We start from the raw sequence: 21,165 nt of genomic DNA, 5'->3' as shown, positions 1-21,165 counted from the left end.
TATCATATGTAAATAAGTGATATAATCTTTGTATATTTAGCAAAACATGAAGGTAAAATTAATTGATTATTAAATCAAAGGAAAGAAAAACTTGCTACAGCAAGTAAGGAAATACTTGATAAAATGGTCAGCATTGGTACAGAATGATTGAGAATGAATATTGTTCTTGACTGTCAATAATCTCAAAATGGTTCTAAAGATATTTTATCTCCTTCTACATCTTTCTGATTCTAATTCTGTGGTGTGGTTTAATTAGATTTTTACATAAATATGCACTCAGATTTTAGTGGAAAATCCCAGTGAATTTAATTAAGCAAGAATTAGTCTTGGACACATCCAGTTATAATGAGGTTAGAAGGGATAAAATGTCCAGTGTTCTTTACCCCCACAGGAGGAAAATGATATTCTTTTAAAAACTAGTATAAACTTTATTGGAAGCCTTTTGTTAGTCTACAGAACTGCATAAAACACACTCACACAGAATGTCTTTCAAAATCTTAGCTAGTTTGGCCACACCAACATACAGAATACAACCAAACAAGTGAATGGTACTGTAATATCTTGAAATTAGTAGGAAGATAAGTTATTTGAGATATATTTTCTTGGGAAATTGGTCTTTACCATCTTATGTAAATATAGGATTTGCTGTTCCTTTTGACAAATTATCCTAACATGGCAAGCTTTTGCTTTTTCCGTGGTTGCCATGGAATTTCTTTAAACAATCTCTCATACAAATAAAAACTATTTTCTGAGTAACAGAATATTCCACTGAGAAGATGGACAGACAGCTGAAGGTAATAAAATATTTCCTGAAGCAATATGTGGTCTTTGCCCTCCTTTTTCATATTGGATGAGAGAATTACAGGTCATTTTGAGTAACTTGAAATCTTACTACAGATTGTGAACTAGCCTCCTCAAGGTAAGGTTGTTAATAAATTGTGATAATCAGGGTCACAATTGTGTGACTTGAAGATATTAAATCATTTTGAAATAAATCAAATTTATATCACCGTTTTACCTTTGTTAATTACAATCTGTGTTTTGGGGCAAATTAATGAGATGATCTCAGCTGCAATTATTTCAAATAAAAAATGGAGATCACTGTTCTTGCAACAGTAAATGTTAAAGGTGATTGTGAGGATGTGACTGAAATCCACTGTGGGAGTTTTCAACAGTTGAGATATATAATCGTAAGAAGATTTAAAGAGTATAATTCACGCTGTTTCAAGAGAATAAATTGTTGAAGGGGAGAATAAAAGTGGAGAGACTTCTTAGGAGTCTATAGCAGTGGGCCAGGGAGGAAATAGGATGGGTATGGCAGGGCATTATCAAATATGTAATATATTTTGAAAGTAGAGAAAGCAGAAATTGTTAATATTACCAATAAATAGTTTGAGGGAAATAAGTGATGGAAAAATAATGTGAGATTTCTTTGTCTGAGCAATTATAATGAAGATGGTAACACTCAATGCCCTGGAGAAGGGCATGGTAACCCACCCGAGAATTCTGGCCTGGAGAATCCCCATGGACAGAGGAGCCTGGCGGGCTTCCGTCCATGAGATCACAAAGAGTTGGAAATGACTGAGCAACTAAGTACAGCACTAAATGAAATGAGAAAATGATTTTTTTTTAATATATAGCTGATTTACAATATTGTGTTAGTTTCAGGTGTACAACAAAGTGATTTAGTTATACATATATATATTTTTTTCCTAATTACTTTCTGCTTTAGGTTATTATAAGATGTTTTACTTCTTGGCCCTATACAGTAAATCTTTTCTGTTTATATGTTTTATGTACTGTGGTGTGTATTTGTTAATTCCATACTCCTATTTTATCTGCCTTTATACACACACACACACACACACACACACACACACACACTCCATATCTTTATTCACTGATCTGTTGAAGGACAGTGGACACATAGGTTGCATCCATATCTTAGTTACTGTAGATAACACTGCTATGAACATTGGAGTGTGTGTATCTTTTCAAATTAGAATTTTCATCTTTTCTAGATAAATGTGCAGGTATGGGATTGTGAGATGATATGGTTACATTATTTTTATGTTTTTAGTAACTACCATACTGTTTTCCATAGTGGTTGAAATAATTTGCATTCTCATCAGCAGTATAAAAGGGAAAATAACTTTTTCATTATGGAAAGTTTAAATGTAGGTTTATAAATAGTAATAGTTCATTGTTCAGTCGCTCAGTCATGTCCGACTCTTTGCAACTCCATGAATCACAGCACGCCAGGCCTCCCTGTCCATCACCAGCTCCCAGAGTTTACTCAAACTCATGTCCATCGAGTAGGTGATTCCATCCAGCCATCTCATCCTGTATCATCCCCTTCTCCTCCTGCCCTCAATGCCTCCCAGCATCAGGGTCTTTTCCAATGAGTCAACTCTTCACATAAATAGTAAATTGATACCAAATTACAGATGTCAAAAACTGGAGATGTTGCTCATATAAGTTTGAAAATTAAGGTAGAGATATAGCTGAAGATAAAAATTTGACTAATGCAACATTTGCTGGTCAGGAAAAGGAGGAATGTCCAACTAAAAGTCCTCAGAAAGAAGTCTCAGTGTGTTCTGAGACAATTCAGTGCAGTGACCATCTATTCATAGTTTGATCTACTCACTGAATGTGTAAATTAGCTTGTATGGGTCTCAATATTACATCTTTGTGACATAATAGCACATCTTTTCATGTAATTCCTTTTCTATTTTCCTGTTCTTTCTCTTTTTCTTTAAAACTCAGCTAAAGCACTGATTTCTCAAAGAAGTCTTCCCTGACTTCAGATTGATTGGTATATTTTTATACTATGACATTTGCATTTTGTGAATATTCTTATGATGGCACTTATTACATGGGTCTGGCGTTGTCTGATCTTTCATTATGCATCATAGCACCGAGAGAAGGAAACTGTACCTTATTTGACTTGGTAATTAAAATGTCCATGACACATTGGACACAAATAGGTACTCCATACACATGGTTAAAATGGCATGAATAAAAAAGATGAAACTTTCAATATATTTATTTTTTTTCCACCTTGTTTTGTAGGTGAACTGCTTCAAACAGGTAAACTCAGCTCCTGTACAGACTAGGTGGGACCGAGGAACAATGTAACATATTTTGTCCTTCTGGGCCTGACACAGGATCCAAAGGAACAGAAAGTCCTTTCTGCTGTACTCTTGCTCTTCTACATTTTGACTGTTGTGGGAAACTGTGACTATAACTGTCAGTAAGACCCTGAAGTCACCAATGTACTTTTTTCTTGCTAGCTTATCGTTTATGGATGCCACTTATTCCTCTTCCATTTCTCCCAGATTAATTTTAGACCTATTCCTTGGGGGAAATATCATATCCTTTAACTGTTGCATGACTCAGCTATTTACATAGCATTTCTTTGTGGTGGATCAGAGACTGCCATTTTGTTGGTCATGGCCTATGACCACCATGTGGCCATCTGTAAGCCCTAGCATTACTTGGTCATCATGAGACAGAGCGTGTGTGTTGTACTTCTGCTGGTGTCCTGTGTTGGAGGATTTCTGCACTCAGTAATTCAACTTAGCACTGTTTATGGGCTCCCATTCTGTGGCCCCAATGTCATTGATCACTTTATGTGTGACATGTACCCCTTATTGAAACTTGTCTGTACTGACACTTATGTCATTGGCATCTTAGTTGTGGCCAATGGAGGACTGATCTGCACTATTGTGTTTCTGCTCTTACTCATCTCCTATGGAGTCATCCTGCACTCTCTGAAGAACCTGAGTCAGGAAGGGAGGCGGAAAGCCCTTCCAGACCTGTGGTTCCCACATCACTGTGGTTGTCTGCTTCTTTGTCCCCTGTATTTTCATGTATGCAAGACCTGCTAAGATCTTTCCCACTGACAAATCATTGAGCGTGTTTTATACAGTCATAACCCCCATGCTGAATCCATTAAACTACACTCTGAGAAACTCAGAGATGATGGATGCTATGAAGAAAAGGATGCTCTGGAGAAAAAAAAAAAAGGGAAATTAACTATTGAATATGTTCATTATCCATCACGAAGAAAATAAATTAGCATTTGGCCAAATTCCCGAAGTTCAATATCTTCATAAATCTGATGCAAACTGTTCCTGTCTTAAAAGGATTTACAGTAATTATTATTGAAGAATAAACTATATGTTCATGTGACTTATAATAGTTTCCCTGGAAGAATGTAAACTGTATAATATTTGGTTTATCATTGCACCTGGAAAGATGGAATATTTTTCAGTAGAGAGTCAATAAGTAATACATAATGAAGCAATCAGCATTTTCTTACTATTACAGTAATTATTAACTAATTTCTGAATTTACTTTTACTACTTTTTCATAATTTTATTTCAGATCATATTGTCTTTAACTTCATTCATTTATTGTATTATTTAAAATATTTAGTGATATTCTGATTATCCTTCTGTATTCAATTTGTTTACCTTACATATGACATTTTTGTGTAAAATTTTAATTTCTTAGATAAATATTCAAGGTGTGTTGAATAATAATAAAAAATAGTAAAAGCAGAAGTTATAAAATGGAGTGGTACAAAATAAACCTCCACCCCATCTTAAACCAGTGTCTCCCAGTCCTTCCCAATGCAGTCTCTATACTCTATCTGAGATTGTTTAAGCAATCATCTTTACCAATACAAGTATATTTCAAATATGTCTTGTGTTTATGCCTTTGTATATAAATTTTGCATTTTACTTCTCAGTCTCCTCAAGATCTTTACATATAAATCTATATAGATCTAGCTCATTCTCAGGTGTCTCATGCTCTTAACTTTATGACAATACACTAACAATGAAATATCCAGTCCTCTTTATATTTCCCCAAATTTTTCTATAATAAATAATTCTGCAGTGAACTCTTTTTGTGATATTTAAAGTATGATTCCCTAGCAGTGGAATCATGAGTCAACTGGTGTATATATTTAAAATGGTGATCTGCACAGTTATTGCCTAAATGCCATCCATGAGCTTGTACCAAATTCATCACTCCCCTCATTCTGGAAAATAACAGTCTAATTAGATTTTACACAACCAGTGCTTCATAAATATTTATAATGCTTAAGAATCTGAAGAAAGGCATTGTTTCATTTGTACACTTTAATTGAAACTTTGAGTATCTATTCCCTTTATTTAAAACGTTTCTATTTTCCATTCTGATTTTGATGGTAGTAGAGATATTATCATATTGACCATTTGTGTGGAATTATTTTTACAACTTGTGATTTGTTTTTAATTTTTTATACTGTGCAAAAATTTTTGGCTATGTAGAAATACTTAACATCTACCTAATCAAGTCTAACAACATTTTCTTTGGAGTTAACTTCTCGAATAGAAAGAATTTCCCTATTTCAGTATCACCGTAATATCTTCATATTCTTTCAACATTTATTTTTTTAAATTTTCTATTGTTTTATATTCTATATTTAAACTTTTGAACCACCTATATTGTGTTGTAAGGATTTAAGTTGGTAATACACTTTAATTATTTTTTGATGACCATTTTTATAGCTGTATATAGCTTCCTCAGGATTTTGTTTGCTATCTGGACATTGTACTCTGAATTATGACATATGGTTGTATCTTATTCAGGCTTCTATGATGTTCCACTGATCTCTTTATCCATGTACCATTTAATACATGATATAATTGGATTTGATTTAAAATACTCATTGATATCTAATATGCCTAGGTTTCTTTCATTGGTATTTCCTGTTGGAACTGTATCTATTCTTGTATATTTATATTTTAAAATTAAATTTCAGTCAAGTTAGTAAAAACTAAGTTTAGGTAGTGTTTCCTATAAGATTTGCTTCAGAAAGAGTTTATATCTTTAGAAAATTGAAGGTTTTTATCCACTAACTGGGTAAGTCTGTCCACTTAACATTTCTACTTTTGCATTCTTATAGATTTCATGTATTTCTTGCAAATTTTATCCTTTTTAGTTTGCTTTTTATGCTAAGATTAAAAATAATGTTCTACCCTCTATTTTCCAAGTGTCTGTTGTTTCAGTGTAGGGAATTTTTTTGCTTTCCATTTTTACATAATGTAGAATCTTCACAATATATTATTTATCTTTATTGATCCAATTTCTGCAAGTATTGACAAAATACATACAGTTGTGTAACCACCATCACAGTCAAAACGAAAAATGTTTCATCACCAAAAATAATTCTCCATATACCTTTATATTCATCTCCTCACTTCACACCCAGGTCCTGGCAAACACTGATCCATTCCTATTCCTATAGTTTTGTATTTTTCTAGAATGTTCTTTGGTTTCTTTTTTCCAACCAAATTTCCAACCATAATGTATTTTGAAATATATATAGTTGACAAAATGATAAATGTTTAAGATGTACAATAGGATGAATTAATATATGTATATATTGTGAAATGATTACCACAGATAACCTAATTAATACATTCATCATCTCAAAAAATTAGTTTTCTTGTTTTTGTTGTTTTCTTTCTTTCTTTTTTTGTTAAGAATCCTAAAATGTTTTGTTTCCCATCCTGATTTTAGAATTCTTAACAAAAAAAGAAAGAAAGAAAGAAAAATAAAAGAGGGAATACAAATATACCCATGGTAGATTCATGTCAATGTATGGCAAAATCCACTACAGTACTGCAAAGTAATTAGCCTCCAATTAAAATAAATGAATGTATTAAAAAAAGAATCCTAAAATCTAAATTCAGTATATTTCAAGAACACAGTACTATATTATTAACTATTGCTGCCATATATATTGGGCTTCCCTGGAGGCTCAGATGGTAAAGAACTTGCCTGCAATGCAGGAGATGTGGGCTTAATCCCTGAGTCTGGAAGTCCCCCCCTGGAGAAGAGAATGGCAACCCACTCCAATATTCTTGCCTGGAGAATTCCATGGACAGAGGAATCTGGTAGGCTACAGTCCATGAGGTCACAAAGAGTCAGACATGGCTGAGTGACTAACAATTTCACCATGTAAGTTATATCTCCAGAACTTAGTCATCTCATAATTGGATGTTTGTAGCATTTGGACAGCATTTTACCATTTATCCCACTCTTCAGCCCCTGAAAATCTACACTCTATTTTCTGCTTCCATGAATTTGACTTTTAAATTCCACACACAGGTGAGATAATAAAGTATGGGTCTTTTTTGTATTTTGTTTATTTCTCATAATATCCTCCAGGTTCATCCATATTCTCAAAGACATCATTTTCTTCTTTTCTATGGCTTAATAATCATTCACTATTTATGTACATCTTCTTTATTTATTTGTCGACAGGCATTTAGAATTTTTCATATTTTGGCTATTGTGAATAGCATTTCAATTAACATGGGAGTACCAATATCTATTCAAGATATTTACTAATTTCCTATGGATGTATACACAGAAGGGAAATTGCTGGATCATACAGCAGTTCTATTTTATTATAGGAACTTGCATATGTTTTCATAGTCAGTTCAGCTGCATCAGTCACTCAGTCATTCCCGACTCTTTGTGATCCCAGACTGCAGCACACCAGACTTCCCTGTCCATCACCAACTCTTGGAGCTTGCTCAAACTCATGTCTATCAAGTAGGCAATGCCATTCATCCATCTCACCCTCTATCATCCCCTTCTCCTCCTGCTTTCAATCTTTCCCAGCATCAGAGTCTTTTCTAATGAGTCAGTTCTTCACAGCAGGTGGCCAAAGTATTGGAGCTTCAGCTTCAGCACCAGTCCTTTCAATGAATATTCAGAACTGATTTCCTTTATGATTGACTGCTTTGTTGTCATAGTGGTTGCATCAATTTATATTCCCACCTTCAGTGTACAAAGGGTCCAAATGTTGCACATGCTTACTGACATTCCTCTTTTATAAGAACATTAATTTTATTATTTAAGGCAGAGCCCTAATGATCTAATCATTCCGCGAATGCTCCACTTCCTAAAATTACCATATTGAACAATTGGAGTTCAAGTTGTGAATTTGGGAACACAAATATTCAAACTACAGCTTAGATGCAATTTCATTCTTTTGCATATGGATATCCAGTTTTCCCAATGCAATGCATCCTTTCTCCATAGTGTATTCTTGGTCCTGTTTTGAAGGATAAGTTGATTGTATATGAGTGGGGCTATTTCTGAGCTTTCTATGCTGCTCGTTGGTCTATATGTCTCTTTTCATGAGACACTCTACTCTTTGGATTACTATATTCACATAATGTATTTTGAAATCAGGAACTGTGATGTCCCCAGATTTAATTTTCTTTCTCAAAATCACTTTGGCTATTTTGGTTCTTATGTGATTTCATAGGAATAGTATGATTACTTTTATATTTCTTTGAAAAAGATGTCCTTTTCATTATTGGGGATTGGAATGCAAAAGTAGGAAGTCAACAGATACTCGTAATAACAGGCGAGTTTGGCCTTGGAATATACAACAAAGCAGGGCAAAGTCTCACAGAGTTCTGTTGAGAAGCATGCTGGTCACAGCAAACACCTAACCCATCCCAAACAATCAAAAAAATGCAAGAAGGCAAAGTGGTTGTCTGAGGAGTCTTTACAAATAACTAAGGAAAGGAGAGAAGTGAAAAACAAAGGAGAAATGGAAAGATACACCCAACTGAATGCAGAGCTCCAGAGAATAGCAAGGAGTGATGAGATGACCTTTTTAAATGAATGCAAAGAAATAGAGAAAAACAATAGAATGAATAAGACTAGAGGTCTCTTAAAGAAAACTGAGGCCATCAAGGGAACGTTTCATGCAAGGATTGGCATAATAAAGGACAGAAATGGTAAGGACTTAGCAGAAGCATAACAAATTGAGAAAAGGTGGCAAGAATACACAGAATAACTATATAAAAAGGGCATTAATGACCTGGATAGCCATGATGGTGTGGTCACTCACCTAGAGCCAGGCATCATAGAGTGTTAAGGCAAGTGGGTCTTAAGAAACATTTTTTTCAAACAGATCTAGTAGAGGTGATGGAATTTAAAATCCTAAAAGACTGCTGTGAAAGTGTTGCACTCAATATGCCAGCAAATTTGGAAAACTCAGCAGTGGTCACAGGACTGGAAAAATTCAGTTTTCATCCCAGTTCCAAAGAAGGGTAATGCCAAAGAATTTTCAAACTTCTGTACAATTGTACTTCTTTCACATGCTAGTAAGTTTATGCTCAAAAACCTTCAAGCTCGGCTTCAGTAGTACATGAACTGAACATTTCCATATGTAGGAACTGCCTTTTGAAGAGACAGAGGAAACAGAGGTCAAATTACCAAAATTCGCTGAATCATGGAAAAAACAAAGGGGTTTCAGAAATCCATCTACTTCTGCTTCACTGACTATGCTAAAGTCTTTGACTGTGTGGAGCACAATAAATTGTGGAAAATTCTTAAAGGGATGGGAATACCAGATTGCCTTATCTGTTCTCTGAAAAACTTGTATGTGGGTCAAGAAGCAATCATTAGAGCCAGACATGGAATGATAGATTGTTTCAAAGTTGGGAAAGGAGTATGTCAAAGCTATGTATCATCACTCTGTTTATTTAACTTCTATGCAGAGTACATCACATGGAATGTCAGGCTGAATGAATCACAAGCTGGGATCAAGATTGTCAGGAGATATATCAACAGCCTCAGATATGCAGATGATAGCACTCTAACAACAGAAAGTGAAGAGGAACTAAAGTGCCTCTCGATGAGGGTGAAAGAGAAGAATATAAAAACTGGGGTGACACTCAATGTTAAAAGAAACTATGATCATGGCATCTGGTCCCATCTAGTATTAGTTACTCAGTAATGTCTGACTCTTTGTGACCTCATGGACTGTAGTCCACCAGGCTCCTCTATCCATGGAATTCTCCAGGCAAGAATATCAGAGTGGGTTGTCATCTCCTTCTCCAGAAAAAGAAACTACAATCATGGCCTGTGATCCCATCACTTCATGGCAAATAGAAGGGGAAAAAGTGGAAGCACTGTCAGATTTTACTTTCTTGGGTTCCAAAAACATTGCAGATGGTGGCTGCAGCCATGAAATTAAAAGATATTTGCTCTTTGGAAGGAAAAATATGACAAACCTAAACAGTGTATTGAAAAGCAGAGACATTGACCACCAAAGTTCAGATAGCCAAAGATATGATTTTTCTAGTTGTCATGAATTATAATAGTTGCTCCAGAAAGAAGGCTGAGCACTGAAGGATTGATCATTTCAAAATGTGGTACTAGAGAAGCCTCTTTAGAGTCCTTTGGACTGCAAGGAGTTCAAACCAGTAAATCCTAAAGGAAACCTTGAATATTCATTGATGGAACTGTTGTTGGAGCTGAACCTCCAGTATTTTGGCCACCTGATGCAAAGGGCCAACTCATTGGAAAAGACCCTGATGCTGGGAATGATTGAAGGCAAAAGGAAAATTGGGCAACAAAGGATGAGATTGTCAGATAGTATCACAGACTCAATGACTGCATTTGAGAAAACTCTGAGAGACAGTTTAAGACAAAGGACCCTGACGTGCAATAGTCCTTGGGGTTACAGAGTTGATTACAACTTGGAGATTGAACAACAAGAACAATTTAATCTGTAGATTGATTTAAGTGGTGTGAACATTTTTATAATATTTACTCTTCCATTGATGAACTCAGGATACCTTTCCATTAATTTGTGTCTTGAATTTAATTTATGTATTTCATATAATTCAGCTCAGTTCAGTTCAGTTGATCAGTTATGTCCAACTCTGAGACCTCATGGGCTGCAGCACGCCAGGATTCCCTGTCCATTACCAAATCCCAGAGCTTGTTCAAACTCATGTTCATCAAGCCAGTGATGTCATCCAACCATCTCATCCTCTGTCATTCAATTCCCCTCCTGTCTTTAATTTTTCCCAGCATCAGGGTCTTTTCCAGTGAGAGTTCTTTGCATCAGTTGATCAGAGTATTGGAGCTTCAGCTTCAACATCAGTCCTTCCAATGAACACCCAGGACTGATCTCCTTTAGGATAGACTCACTGGATCTCCTTGCAGTCCAAGTGATTCTCAAGAGTCTTCTCCAACACCACAGTTCAAAATCATCAATTCTTTGGTGCTCAGTTTTCTTTACAGTCCAAGTCTCACATCCATACCTGACTATTGGAAAAACCCATAACTTGGACTAAACGGACCTTTGTTGGCAAAGTAATGTCTCTGCTTTTTAATATGCTGTCCAGGTTTGTCACAGCTTTTCTTCCAAGGAGCAGCTGTCTTTTAATTTCATGGCTGCAGTCACCATCAGCAGTGATTTTGGAGCCCAAGAAAATTAGTCTGCCATTGTTTCTCCATCTATTTGCCATGAAGTGATGGCAGCAGATGCCATGATCTTAGTTTTTGAATGTTAAGTTTTAAGCCAGCTTTTTCACTCTCCTCTTTCATGTTCATCAAAAGGTTCTTGAGTTCTTCTTCTCTTTCTGCCATAAGTGTGGTTTCATCTGTGTATCTGAAGTTATTTATATTTCTCCTGGCAATCTTGATTCCAGCTTGTGCTTCACCCAGTTCAACATTTCACATGAAGTACCCTGCATACAAGTTAAATAAGTAAGGTGACAATATACAGCCTTGATGTGTTCCTTTCCCAATTTGGAACCAGTCCATTATTCCATGTTCAGTTCTAACTGTTGCTTTCCTGACCTGCATACAGATTTCTCTGGAGACAGGTAAGGTCAGATGGTATTCCCATCACTTTATGAGTTTTCCACAGTTTTTTGTGTTCATATAATTGTCGATTTACAAATCTTTCACCTCCTTGGTTAAATTTATTCTTATGTATTTTATTCTTACTATTGCTATTAGAAATAAGCTTAATGTCTTAATTTCCTTTTTGGATAGTTCATTATTCATATATGTAAATGCAATAAATTTTCTATATTGGTTTTATATTCTGCAACCTTGTTGGGTTATTTTTTATTAGTTTTAACAGTTTTGGTGAATTTCCTGCATTTTCTATTATAAAATTGTTTCTACTATACAGCCCTTTAATTTGGCTTCTTCTTAGTACCATGCATCAGATATTTATGCATATTATTTTATCTATGAATAGTTCAATCATTTATTAGTAAATAGTATTCCATTCCAAGCATGTATCCCAGTTTGTTTTTCCCTTTCTCAATTAAGAGTTATTTTGGTTATTTTCAACTATTAGAAACCATGAATAGAACTGCTATAAATATTCTTGTATAGTCACTGAACAATAAGGAAACAGTGAAAAAAATATGACAATTATTTTCAAGTCACTAGATGTCAGGGGAAGCTGACAATGATCACTGAGAAATGGTAAACAAAGAATTTGATTTCTGCCTAGGAGTTTTCTGTTTGACTATTTTTTAAAGAATGTCCATGTTGTGAAACAGAGAGCTGTACCACCAAAGACCCTGGTCTAGTCTCTGAGTTGAGGAGATGAAGTTGAGTATTTTCATCTAAAACAGTTAGAATTCTGAGAGTAGAATATTGAAGATTATAAACCTATTCTCCTGGAAACTTCAATACTTTGGCCACCAGATGTGAAGAACCCACTCATTGGAAAAGACCCTGATGCTGGGAAAAATTGAAGGTGAGAGACGGGGACAATAGAAGATGAGATGGTTGGATGACATAACCGACTTGGACATCAGTTTGAACAAGCTCCAGGAGTTGGATTGACAGGGAAACCTAGAATGCTGCAGTCCATGGGGTTGCAAAGAGTCAGACACATTGAGAAACTGAACTGATTGAGAGAAAGAGAGAGAGAGAGAGAGCGAAAAAGAGATAAGGGAGACAGAAAGAGAGAGAAAGACTAACAAAGAGAATGACAGAACTAAAGAGTAACCTGTGGTTTAATTTATAAATAATCAGAAAATTTTATTTTTATTATATGCTTCTTGTTTAATTGTAATATACAATACATTGTATATATGCATAGACTTAAGTCCTTTGAACTGTACTGCAATTAGGACACAGAATGATATATTCTCTACCTTGGGGAAGGCTCATGAGCACTTTGAGATGAATGGGATAATGGTCCCCCAAATTTCTATTTCCCCAATTCCATATTAACATAGATTCCCCCAATTTGCCTTTCTGAAGCTATGTTGACAAACTATGTGAAAACTATCTACATTTAAAACAGGTTTTAAATGACCTCCTCTGATATTATCATCCATTATCTTCTACAAGTCAAATCAGATATGGTTTTTAAAGACAAAGCGTAAACTTGAATAGTTTTGCCTCTTTTGTAGGCCATTATTTTAAAAAGAAAGTTTACATATTTTTGCAGAAATGGACATTTCTCTCTTGGTGAAATGACATCAAGCTGTTAGCTTTTCCCCAAGAGGAGAGGACTCTCTCAGTCCTGTTCTACATGCTGATTATCCTGGTGACATCTCTGGAGGTAAAGAGTGCACCATCAAAATCATGTTTAAGGTCCAAATGAATTTAATTAGATAAGACTTGTCCTTGGAGATGCACCAGTTGAATGACTCAATAATATGTGCCCTATTTCAAATGTAGAAAAGGTATTTGTGGGCCTTTTCCCTCACCTCACATGACAGACTTTTGATAATTTAAATAGTGGGCTCAAATCATAATGAAGTATATGTTATGAAATTATTCTCCGGTCTTCAGAAAACCCAAAGTTCAAGATGAAGAGAGTATTTTAAAATTGATGAAGAATTGATATGCTATTCAGATTACTTCACTATTTCACTTTGATTGGTATAAAACATTGTACAGCAAAATTTTTAGTTAAACAATTTGTAAACAATTTCCAGTTTTCTCTCTAATAAAAATGTTGATTTCACATTTGTTGGTGTTTGGGACAAATCCTGCCAACAACAAATAGTTTGTTTTTCTGTTCAACAATCAATGCTCAGAGTTCTTTGGGTAACAGGGCATTCACAATCATTTTGAAAAGCCAAGCAATTTGAAAGACAATGCTTTTCTGAATGACTGAGATAAATTGATTTCTTGCAAACATGGAAAGATCTGACCACATGAAAACAGTACAATGCAGAGTGCTGATGCATGCATGTGGCTCTTTGTGTTCACAGAGTTGGCATCAGCTATGACAAAAAGGAGAAAATATCAGAGGCCAGAACTTGGATCGGATGGCTGTGTTCTTATGCAGGTAACCCAACAATTGTGTTTGTATACAAGGTTCTGCACTAGGTTTTCTGTTTTCAAGAATATACAGGTGTTGTGAGAATTTAGACTAGTAAGAGTTTTATTTTGTGATTTTTATAATCAGCCATGTTAGAAATCTAGTTTAGTTGTGATTACTAAAATATGTGATGATTGATTCTGCTTTGTAATATTCTTTTTAGATATTTTCACCTTCCAATGCTCTGGACTGTTTCTTTCTCTAACATGAAGTTTTCTTACAAATTAGATTCAAGTATAACTATTTGGGGATATCTTCATGAAGAGATCTCTGTAAACCTGATAATGGTTCAATTACTATGCTTTACATTGTTTGTTACATTGCTTAAAATTAAAAGATGATGTAGCATCTGTAGACCTTGATTCAGAAGCATTTCAAAACTCAAGATGATACTGTAGCCAGCAAGATATTACTTCAGTTCCTACTTTTCTGTTCACAAGTAAGTTTAAGAATTCCTTTATGTTTGTTGGCCACTTAGATGCATTATTCTTTTAAATATCTGTTTACATTTTTATTTACACTTTTACTTGCAAACTGCTTAGAGATAATTCTGTTTTATGTATTAAATCTATGCTTATTCCATACAATGTGAATCTTTTTCCAGTTTATTTTGTCAGTTGGTGCTGTTGTATCTTTTCCTAAATCCTTAAAAGAAATCTAAAATTCTCAAATGTAGCTATTTGGAATTCCAATGATTGGCTAAGAGTCTTCCTCTGCTAGAATTAAGGAAATCATCTTCCTAATAAATAGAAAGCAAAATAAAAGTAATTTACTTTTCTTTTTTTATTAAATCTTTAATCAACATGTATTTTTATATAAGGTATTAATTAAAGGTACAATTTTATCAACTTCCAAATGGAAGGAGATTGTAACAACTCATTTACTTAGTAATGTGTTCTTTTCTCACATAGGTATTTTAATTATTTGCTGCTCTTTAAGATTTTTGAAGTGCAGGGCAATGTATTACTCAGCGTTCTATTACAGTATCTGGAATTATTGGATCATAATAAACTATAATTCTCATTGATTGAATATATGAGTGAATTATCTTAAGACTGCAGGATTCACTAATAACAATTATATTTACAGGTAATTTTGACCTGAACTCTGAAAATAATACAGGCAGAAGCACCTATGGAACAAAGGAACAATGTAACTGAATTTGTCCTTTTGGGGCTCACTCAAAGCATCCAGGGCCAGAAAATATTATTTGTCGTGTTCTTGTTCATCTATATTGTGACAATGGTGGGCAACCTACTTATTGTCCTGACTGTGGTGGCCAGTCCAATCCTGGATACCCCTATGTACTTCTTTCTTGGCTGCTTATCATTTATGGATGCTATTTATTCTACTACAGTCACACCAAATATGATTATAGACTTACTGTATGGAAGGAAAACCATTTCCTTCCAAGCTTGCATGACCCAGCTTTTTATATGGCACTTTTTTGGTGGTGCTGACATATTCCTCCTGGTGGTCATGGCCTATGACCGCTACGTGGCCATCTGCAAACCCTTGCATTATTTGACCATCATGAATAAGCGAGTATGTGTTCTGTTGCTGTTGTTGACCTGGATTGGTGGGTTTTTACATGGTGTATTTCATCCTCTCCTTGTCTACAATCTCCCCTTCTGTGGCCCCAATGTCATTGACCACTTCATATGTGACATGTACCCTTTGTTGAAACTTGCTTGCACTGACCCTCAAGTTACTGGCATTGCAGTGCTTACCAATGACGGGGCCATATGTGTGATCATCTTTTCTCTCTTACTCGTCTCCTATGCGGTCATTCTGTGCTCCCTGAAGAATCTTGGTCAGGTAGGGAGGCACAGAGCCTTGTCCACCTGTGGCTCCCAAATTACTGTGCTGGTCCTCTTCTTTGTGCCCTGCATTTTTATGTATATGAGACCTCCTTCTACCTTGTCCATTGATAAATCCTTGACTCTGTTTTACAGCATTATCACCCCTATGTTGAACCCACTCATCTATACATTGAGAAATGGTGAAATGAAAAATGCCATGAAAAAGCTCTGGACCAGAAAAAGAAAATGAGGCAGCAGGAAAATGTATCACCTATTTTCAGTGAATAATTGCTCTTAACAGGAAAATCATGTGTAATTATTTAAGTGTATTAAATTACTACTCAGGGTTAATACCTTTGCTATAATGAAATCATTTATTATGTGAACACTTCCAATGATGATAATACACTTTTAGGAATTTTCATAATTTCATAGGTCAAAATATATATTTTGTTTCAAATACACTTTTAAGATTGTCACACTTTCTTTTTTTAAATTTATTTTTATTAGTTGGAGGCTAATTATTTTACAATATTATAGTGGTTTTTGCCATACATTGACATGAATCAGCCATGGATTTACATGTGTTCCCTATCCCGATCCCCCCTCCCGCCTCCCTTGCCATCTGATCCCTCTGGGTCATCCTAGTGCACCAGCCCTGAGCACTTGTCTAATGCATCCAACCTGGGCTGATGATCTGTTTCATCCTTGATAGTATACTTGTTTCAATGCTGTTCTCTCAGAACATGCCACCCTCGCCTTCTCCCACAGAGTCTAAAAGTCTGTTCTGTACATCTGTGTCTCTTTTTTCTGGTTTGCATATTGGGTTATCATTACTACCTCTTTAAATTCAATATATATGCCGTAGTATACTGTATTGGTGCTTATCTTTCTGACTTTCTTCACTCTGTATAATGGGCTCCAGTTTCATTCATCTCATTAGAACTGATTCAAATGAATTCTTTTTAATGACTGAGTAATATTCCATGGTGTATATGTACCACATCTTCCTTATCCATTCATCTGCTGATGGGCATCTAGGTTGCTTCCATGTCCTGGCTATTATAAACAGTGCTGCGATGAACATTGGGGTACACATGTCTCTTTCAGATCTGGTTTCTTTGGTGTGTATGCCCAGGAGTGGGATTGCTGGGTCATATGGCAGTTCTATTTCCAGTTTTTTTAAGGAATCTCCACAAAATATGTAATGAATCCTATTAGTTCTGAAAAAGATTATATTATTTGAGAGAAATTTGAAACACATTGCACTTTGCAACTCTAAATGGCACATATGTACATATGTCTCTATAAGACTATAAATTCATATGCTATATATAAATCAAGGTATAGTTTATACTGTAGATTTTAGTTGGTGTAAGTTTTCTCAAACTTCTCTCAAATAATATGATCTTTTTCAGAACTAATAAGATTCATTACATATTTAGGAAAAATAATATTAGTAGTATGACATAAAAATTTTGCTCACTCCTCTGCAGGCAAAGACAGCCTATATTAATTTTGAAGTATCTATCTTAGTTTTGTAATTACAATATACCTTGAATATATTATTTTTTTATATTGCTTAGCATGTTAACATTGAAGTAGAATGGTGCTTCAGAGTTATAAGTATTAAATGTAAGGAAGCCAAATTTATAAAAATAATAAACAAAATATAAATGCAAAAATATAACCAAATCTTAATCATACTCTCAATTGCATAATCCTATATCCTCAAAAAGACCAGGTATAAGTTAAATTTTCATAAAAGTGATTCATTAAATGCAAATCAAAACCACAATGAGGTACCATCTCACTCTGGTCAGAATGGCTGCTATCAAAAATCTATAAACAATAAATGCTGGAGAGGGTGCGGAGAAAAAGGAATCCTCTTATACTGTTGGTGGGAATGCAAACTAGTACAGCCCTATGGAGAACAGTGGGGATATTCCTTAAAAAACTGGAAATAGAACTGCCATATGACCTAGCAATCCCGCTTCTGGGCATACACACCAAGGAAACCAGAATTGAGACACGTGCACCCCAACATTCATTGCACCACTGTTTACAATAGCCAGAACATGGAAGCAACCTAGATGTCCATTGGCAGATGAATGGATAAAAAAGCTGTGGTACATATACACAATGGAATATTACTCAGCCATTAAAAAGAATGCATTTGAATCAGTTCTAATGAGGTGGATGAAACTGGAGCCTATTATACAGAATGAAGTAAGTCAGAAAGAAAAACACCAATACAGTATATTAATGCATATATATGGAATTTAGAAAGATGGTAATGATGACCCTATATGTGAGATAGCAAAAGAGACACAGATATAAAGAACAGACTTTTGGACTCTGTGGGAGAAGGCGAGGGTGGGATGATTTGAGAGAATAGCATTGAAACATGTATATTACCATATGCAAAATAGATTGCCAGTCCAGGTTTGATGCATGAGACAGGGTGCTCGGGGCTGGTGCACTGGGATGACCCTGAGGGATGGGATGGGGAGGGAAGTGTGCCGGGGGTTCAGGATGGGGAACACATGTCCACCCGTGACTGATTCATGTGAATGTATAGCAAAATCCACCACTTTATTGTAAAGTAATTAGCCTCCAATTAAAATAAATAAAGAAAAAGAATAAAAGTGATTCATTAATTTTTCAGATAGTTTAGGATATCTGGTAATAACTCTGCTATTTTCCCGTATTCCCATCATCATTTTTTTTTCTTATTATTTTCCATAGCCTTCTAGAGATACCCAAGCTGAATCTTTCATATTTAAATTTAGCATAATCCATGAGCTTCAGACAAGAAGTACACAGCTCAAAACTAGATATTTTGGTGATACAATTTTTAAGAAAGATGCTGACAATATATGCCATTCTTATCTCTCTTATTATTAAAATGCAGGTTACTAGGATATTAAAAAAGGCCAGAATATATTGATTTATTTCACAGAGACATTATTCATAAAATCCTCTCTCTCTGAATCAGGCTTGAAATAAATATTTGTTGTTTTTTTGTTTTGTTTCTAAGTCATGCCCAAATCTTTTGCAACACTATGAGCTGTAGCCTGACAGTCTCCTTTATCCATGGGATTTTCCAGGCAAGAATACTGGAGTTGGTTGTCCTTTACTTATGCAAGGGATCTTTCCAACTCAGGGATTGAACCCCTGTCTCCTGCATTGATAGGTGGGTTCTTTACCACTGAGCCACCAGGGAAGCCCAAATATTTATAAATACTGCTTGCCTCAGAATGATCTGAACTGTGTGGTCAAATAAATATTATGCCTGTCTTACTTTGTCTGGCCTTATGAGGAGCTAAGGTTATGTGGTTATGTGTGATTTCCACTAGTAAATCCTGGAGAAGGAAGTGGTAACCCACTCCAGTGTTCTTGCCTGAAAAATCCCATGGTCAGAGGAGCCTGGTGGGCTACAATCATGGGTTGGCAAAACATTGGACAAGACTGAGCATGCACACACCCACACACTATTAAATCACACTTTATGAGAAACCTCATATCCTGATTTTTATCTCTGTTACATGGAGATATTCTGTATTATTTCAAAGTATTCTCAAACATAATATAATATTATTCACCAAATAACAACAAGCTTTTGGATTTACCAAAATTTATTTGTTATTCCTCCACCTTTCAATGTTGGTATAGATTGAAAATGTGTGCCCTTTTCCAGAATCATAAGTTCATTCCTTTATAATAAATTCTTTACAATGTAGTGGTATCTGAAGTTGGGCCCTTTCAGAAATGACTAGAATCATGAAGGTGGAGTCCTCATGAATGGGATTAATACATTCATAAAGAGAACTTAAGAACTCACTTGAGCCTTCCGCCATATGAAGACACAGCCGAGAGATGGCAACTTATGAACTAGATGATGGGAAAGATTGAGGGCAGGAGAAGAAGGGGACGACAGAGGATGAGATGGTTGGATGGCATCACTGATTCAATGGACATGGGTTTAGGTGGACTCTGGGTGTTGGTGATGGACAGGGAGGCCTGGCGTGCTGGTTCATGGAGTCGCAAAGAGTTGGACACGATTGAGCGACTGAACTGAACTAACTGAAATATGAACTGGCGGGGGTGGGTGAGGGCTTCCCTAGTGGCTCAGCTGGTGAAGAATCTGCCTGCAATGCGGAGACCTGAGTTCGATCTCTGGGTTGGGAAAATCCCCTGGAGAAGGGGAAGGCTACCCACTCCAGTGTTCTGACCTGGAGAATTCCATGGACTGTATAGGCCATAGGGTCGCAAGCAGTGGAACACAACTAAGTGACTTTCACTTCCACTATGAAGTAGGGTGGGAACCTTATCAGCCATGAAATCTGCCAGCATCTTAATCTTGGACTTCTGAGGGTTTCCCAGGTGACTCAAATAATAAAGAATCCACCTGGCAATGCAGGTGACATGGGTTGGTCAGGAAGATCCCCTGGAGAAAGAAATGGCTTCAAACTCCGGTATTCTTGCCTGGGAAACCCCATGAACAGAGGAGTCTGGAGGGCTATACAGTCCATGGGGTCACAAAGAGTCAAACAGGGCTGAGTGACTAACACTTCTTAGACCCCAAGCCAGAGAAAAGAAAAGAAAACGTTTATTGTTTAAATCATCCAGCCGACGGATTCTGTGAGAGTAGCCCAAATGACCAAGACAGAAAATTAGTTTTCAAAACTGTATAGTCATTTCAAGTGAAAAGGTAAACATTCTTCACTTATTAATTAAGACTATATTTTTTTAAAATAATCTCCCTGAAGTCAGGAAAAGTTACCTAATTGTATTTGTGTTCTGTTTCTTGCACAATATATTGAACATAGAATTCACTGTATAGACCTTATCAATTATTTTAATTCTTCTTCTATTGATAAATTTGATTAGCTCTTTCTACATGAAATATATAAACACCTAAACACACACACACACACACACACACACAGACACACACACACACATATATATATATGCATATGTATACTACAAATATTACTTTGCTATATCATTTTTGTTATGATGAGTGTTTAATATAAATGTCATTTTAATATTCTTTAATATTTTATTTTTTCTATCACATCAATCTTGAAAAATTCCATATGCTTCCAAATACTTTTAAAATTTTACTTTTTTAAAGCAACATTTTAAAATACTTAATTTTTTAACCCATCTTTA

General features: G+C 35.5%; 1 protein-coding gene and 1 pseudogene across 1 annotated transcript; both read left to right on the top strand.

The window, feature by feature from the left end:
- Nucleotides 1-1,091: 1,091 nt before the first annotated feature.
- On the top strand, nucleotides 1,092-4,038 carry LOC110151787 (olfactory receptor 4A47-like; annotated as a pseudogene).
- An 11,278-nt stretch (nucleotides 4,039-15,316) lies between these two features.
- LOC110151783 (olfactory receptor 4A47-like) lies at nucleotides 15,317-16,241 on the top strand. The gene has a single exon (XM_020915193.2). The coding sequence runs from the start codon at nucleotides 15,317-15,319 to the stop codon at nucleotides 16,232-16,234; it is 918 nt and encodes a 305-aa protein (XP_020770852.2). The 3' UTR covers nucleotides 16,235-16,241.
- The last annotated feature ends 4,924 nt before the right edge of the window (nucleotides 16,242-21,165 follow it).

The sequence above is a fragment of the Odocoileus virginianus genome, unplaced genomic scaffold (assembly GCF_023699985.2).
Source record: "Odocoileus virginianus isolate 20LAN1187 ecotype Illinois unplaced genomic scaffold, Ovbor_1.2 Unplaced_Scaffold_32, whole genome shotgun sequence".
Classification (NCBI taxonomy): Eukaryota; Metazoa; Chordata; class Mammalia; order Artiodactyla; family Cervidae; genus Odocoileus; species Odocoileus virginianus.
The sequence above is the reverse complement of the archived record's forward strand: the minus strand, read 5'-3'. Positions and strand labels throughout refer to the sequence as shown.

Bases quoted from the DNA above. Each gene is read 5' to 3' on its own strand.
- LOC110151783 (XM_020915193.2), top strand. From the start codon at position 15,317: ATGGAACAAAGGAACAATGTAACTGAATTTGTCCTTTTGGGGCTCACT.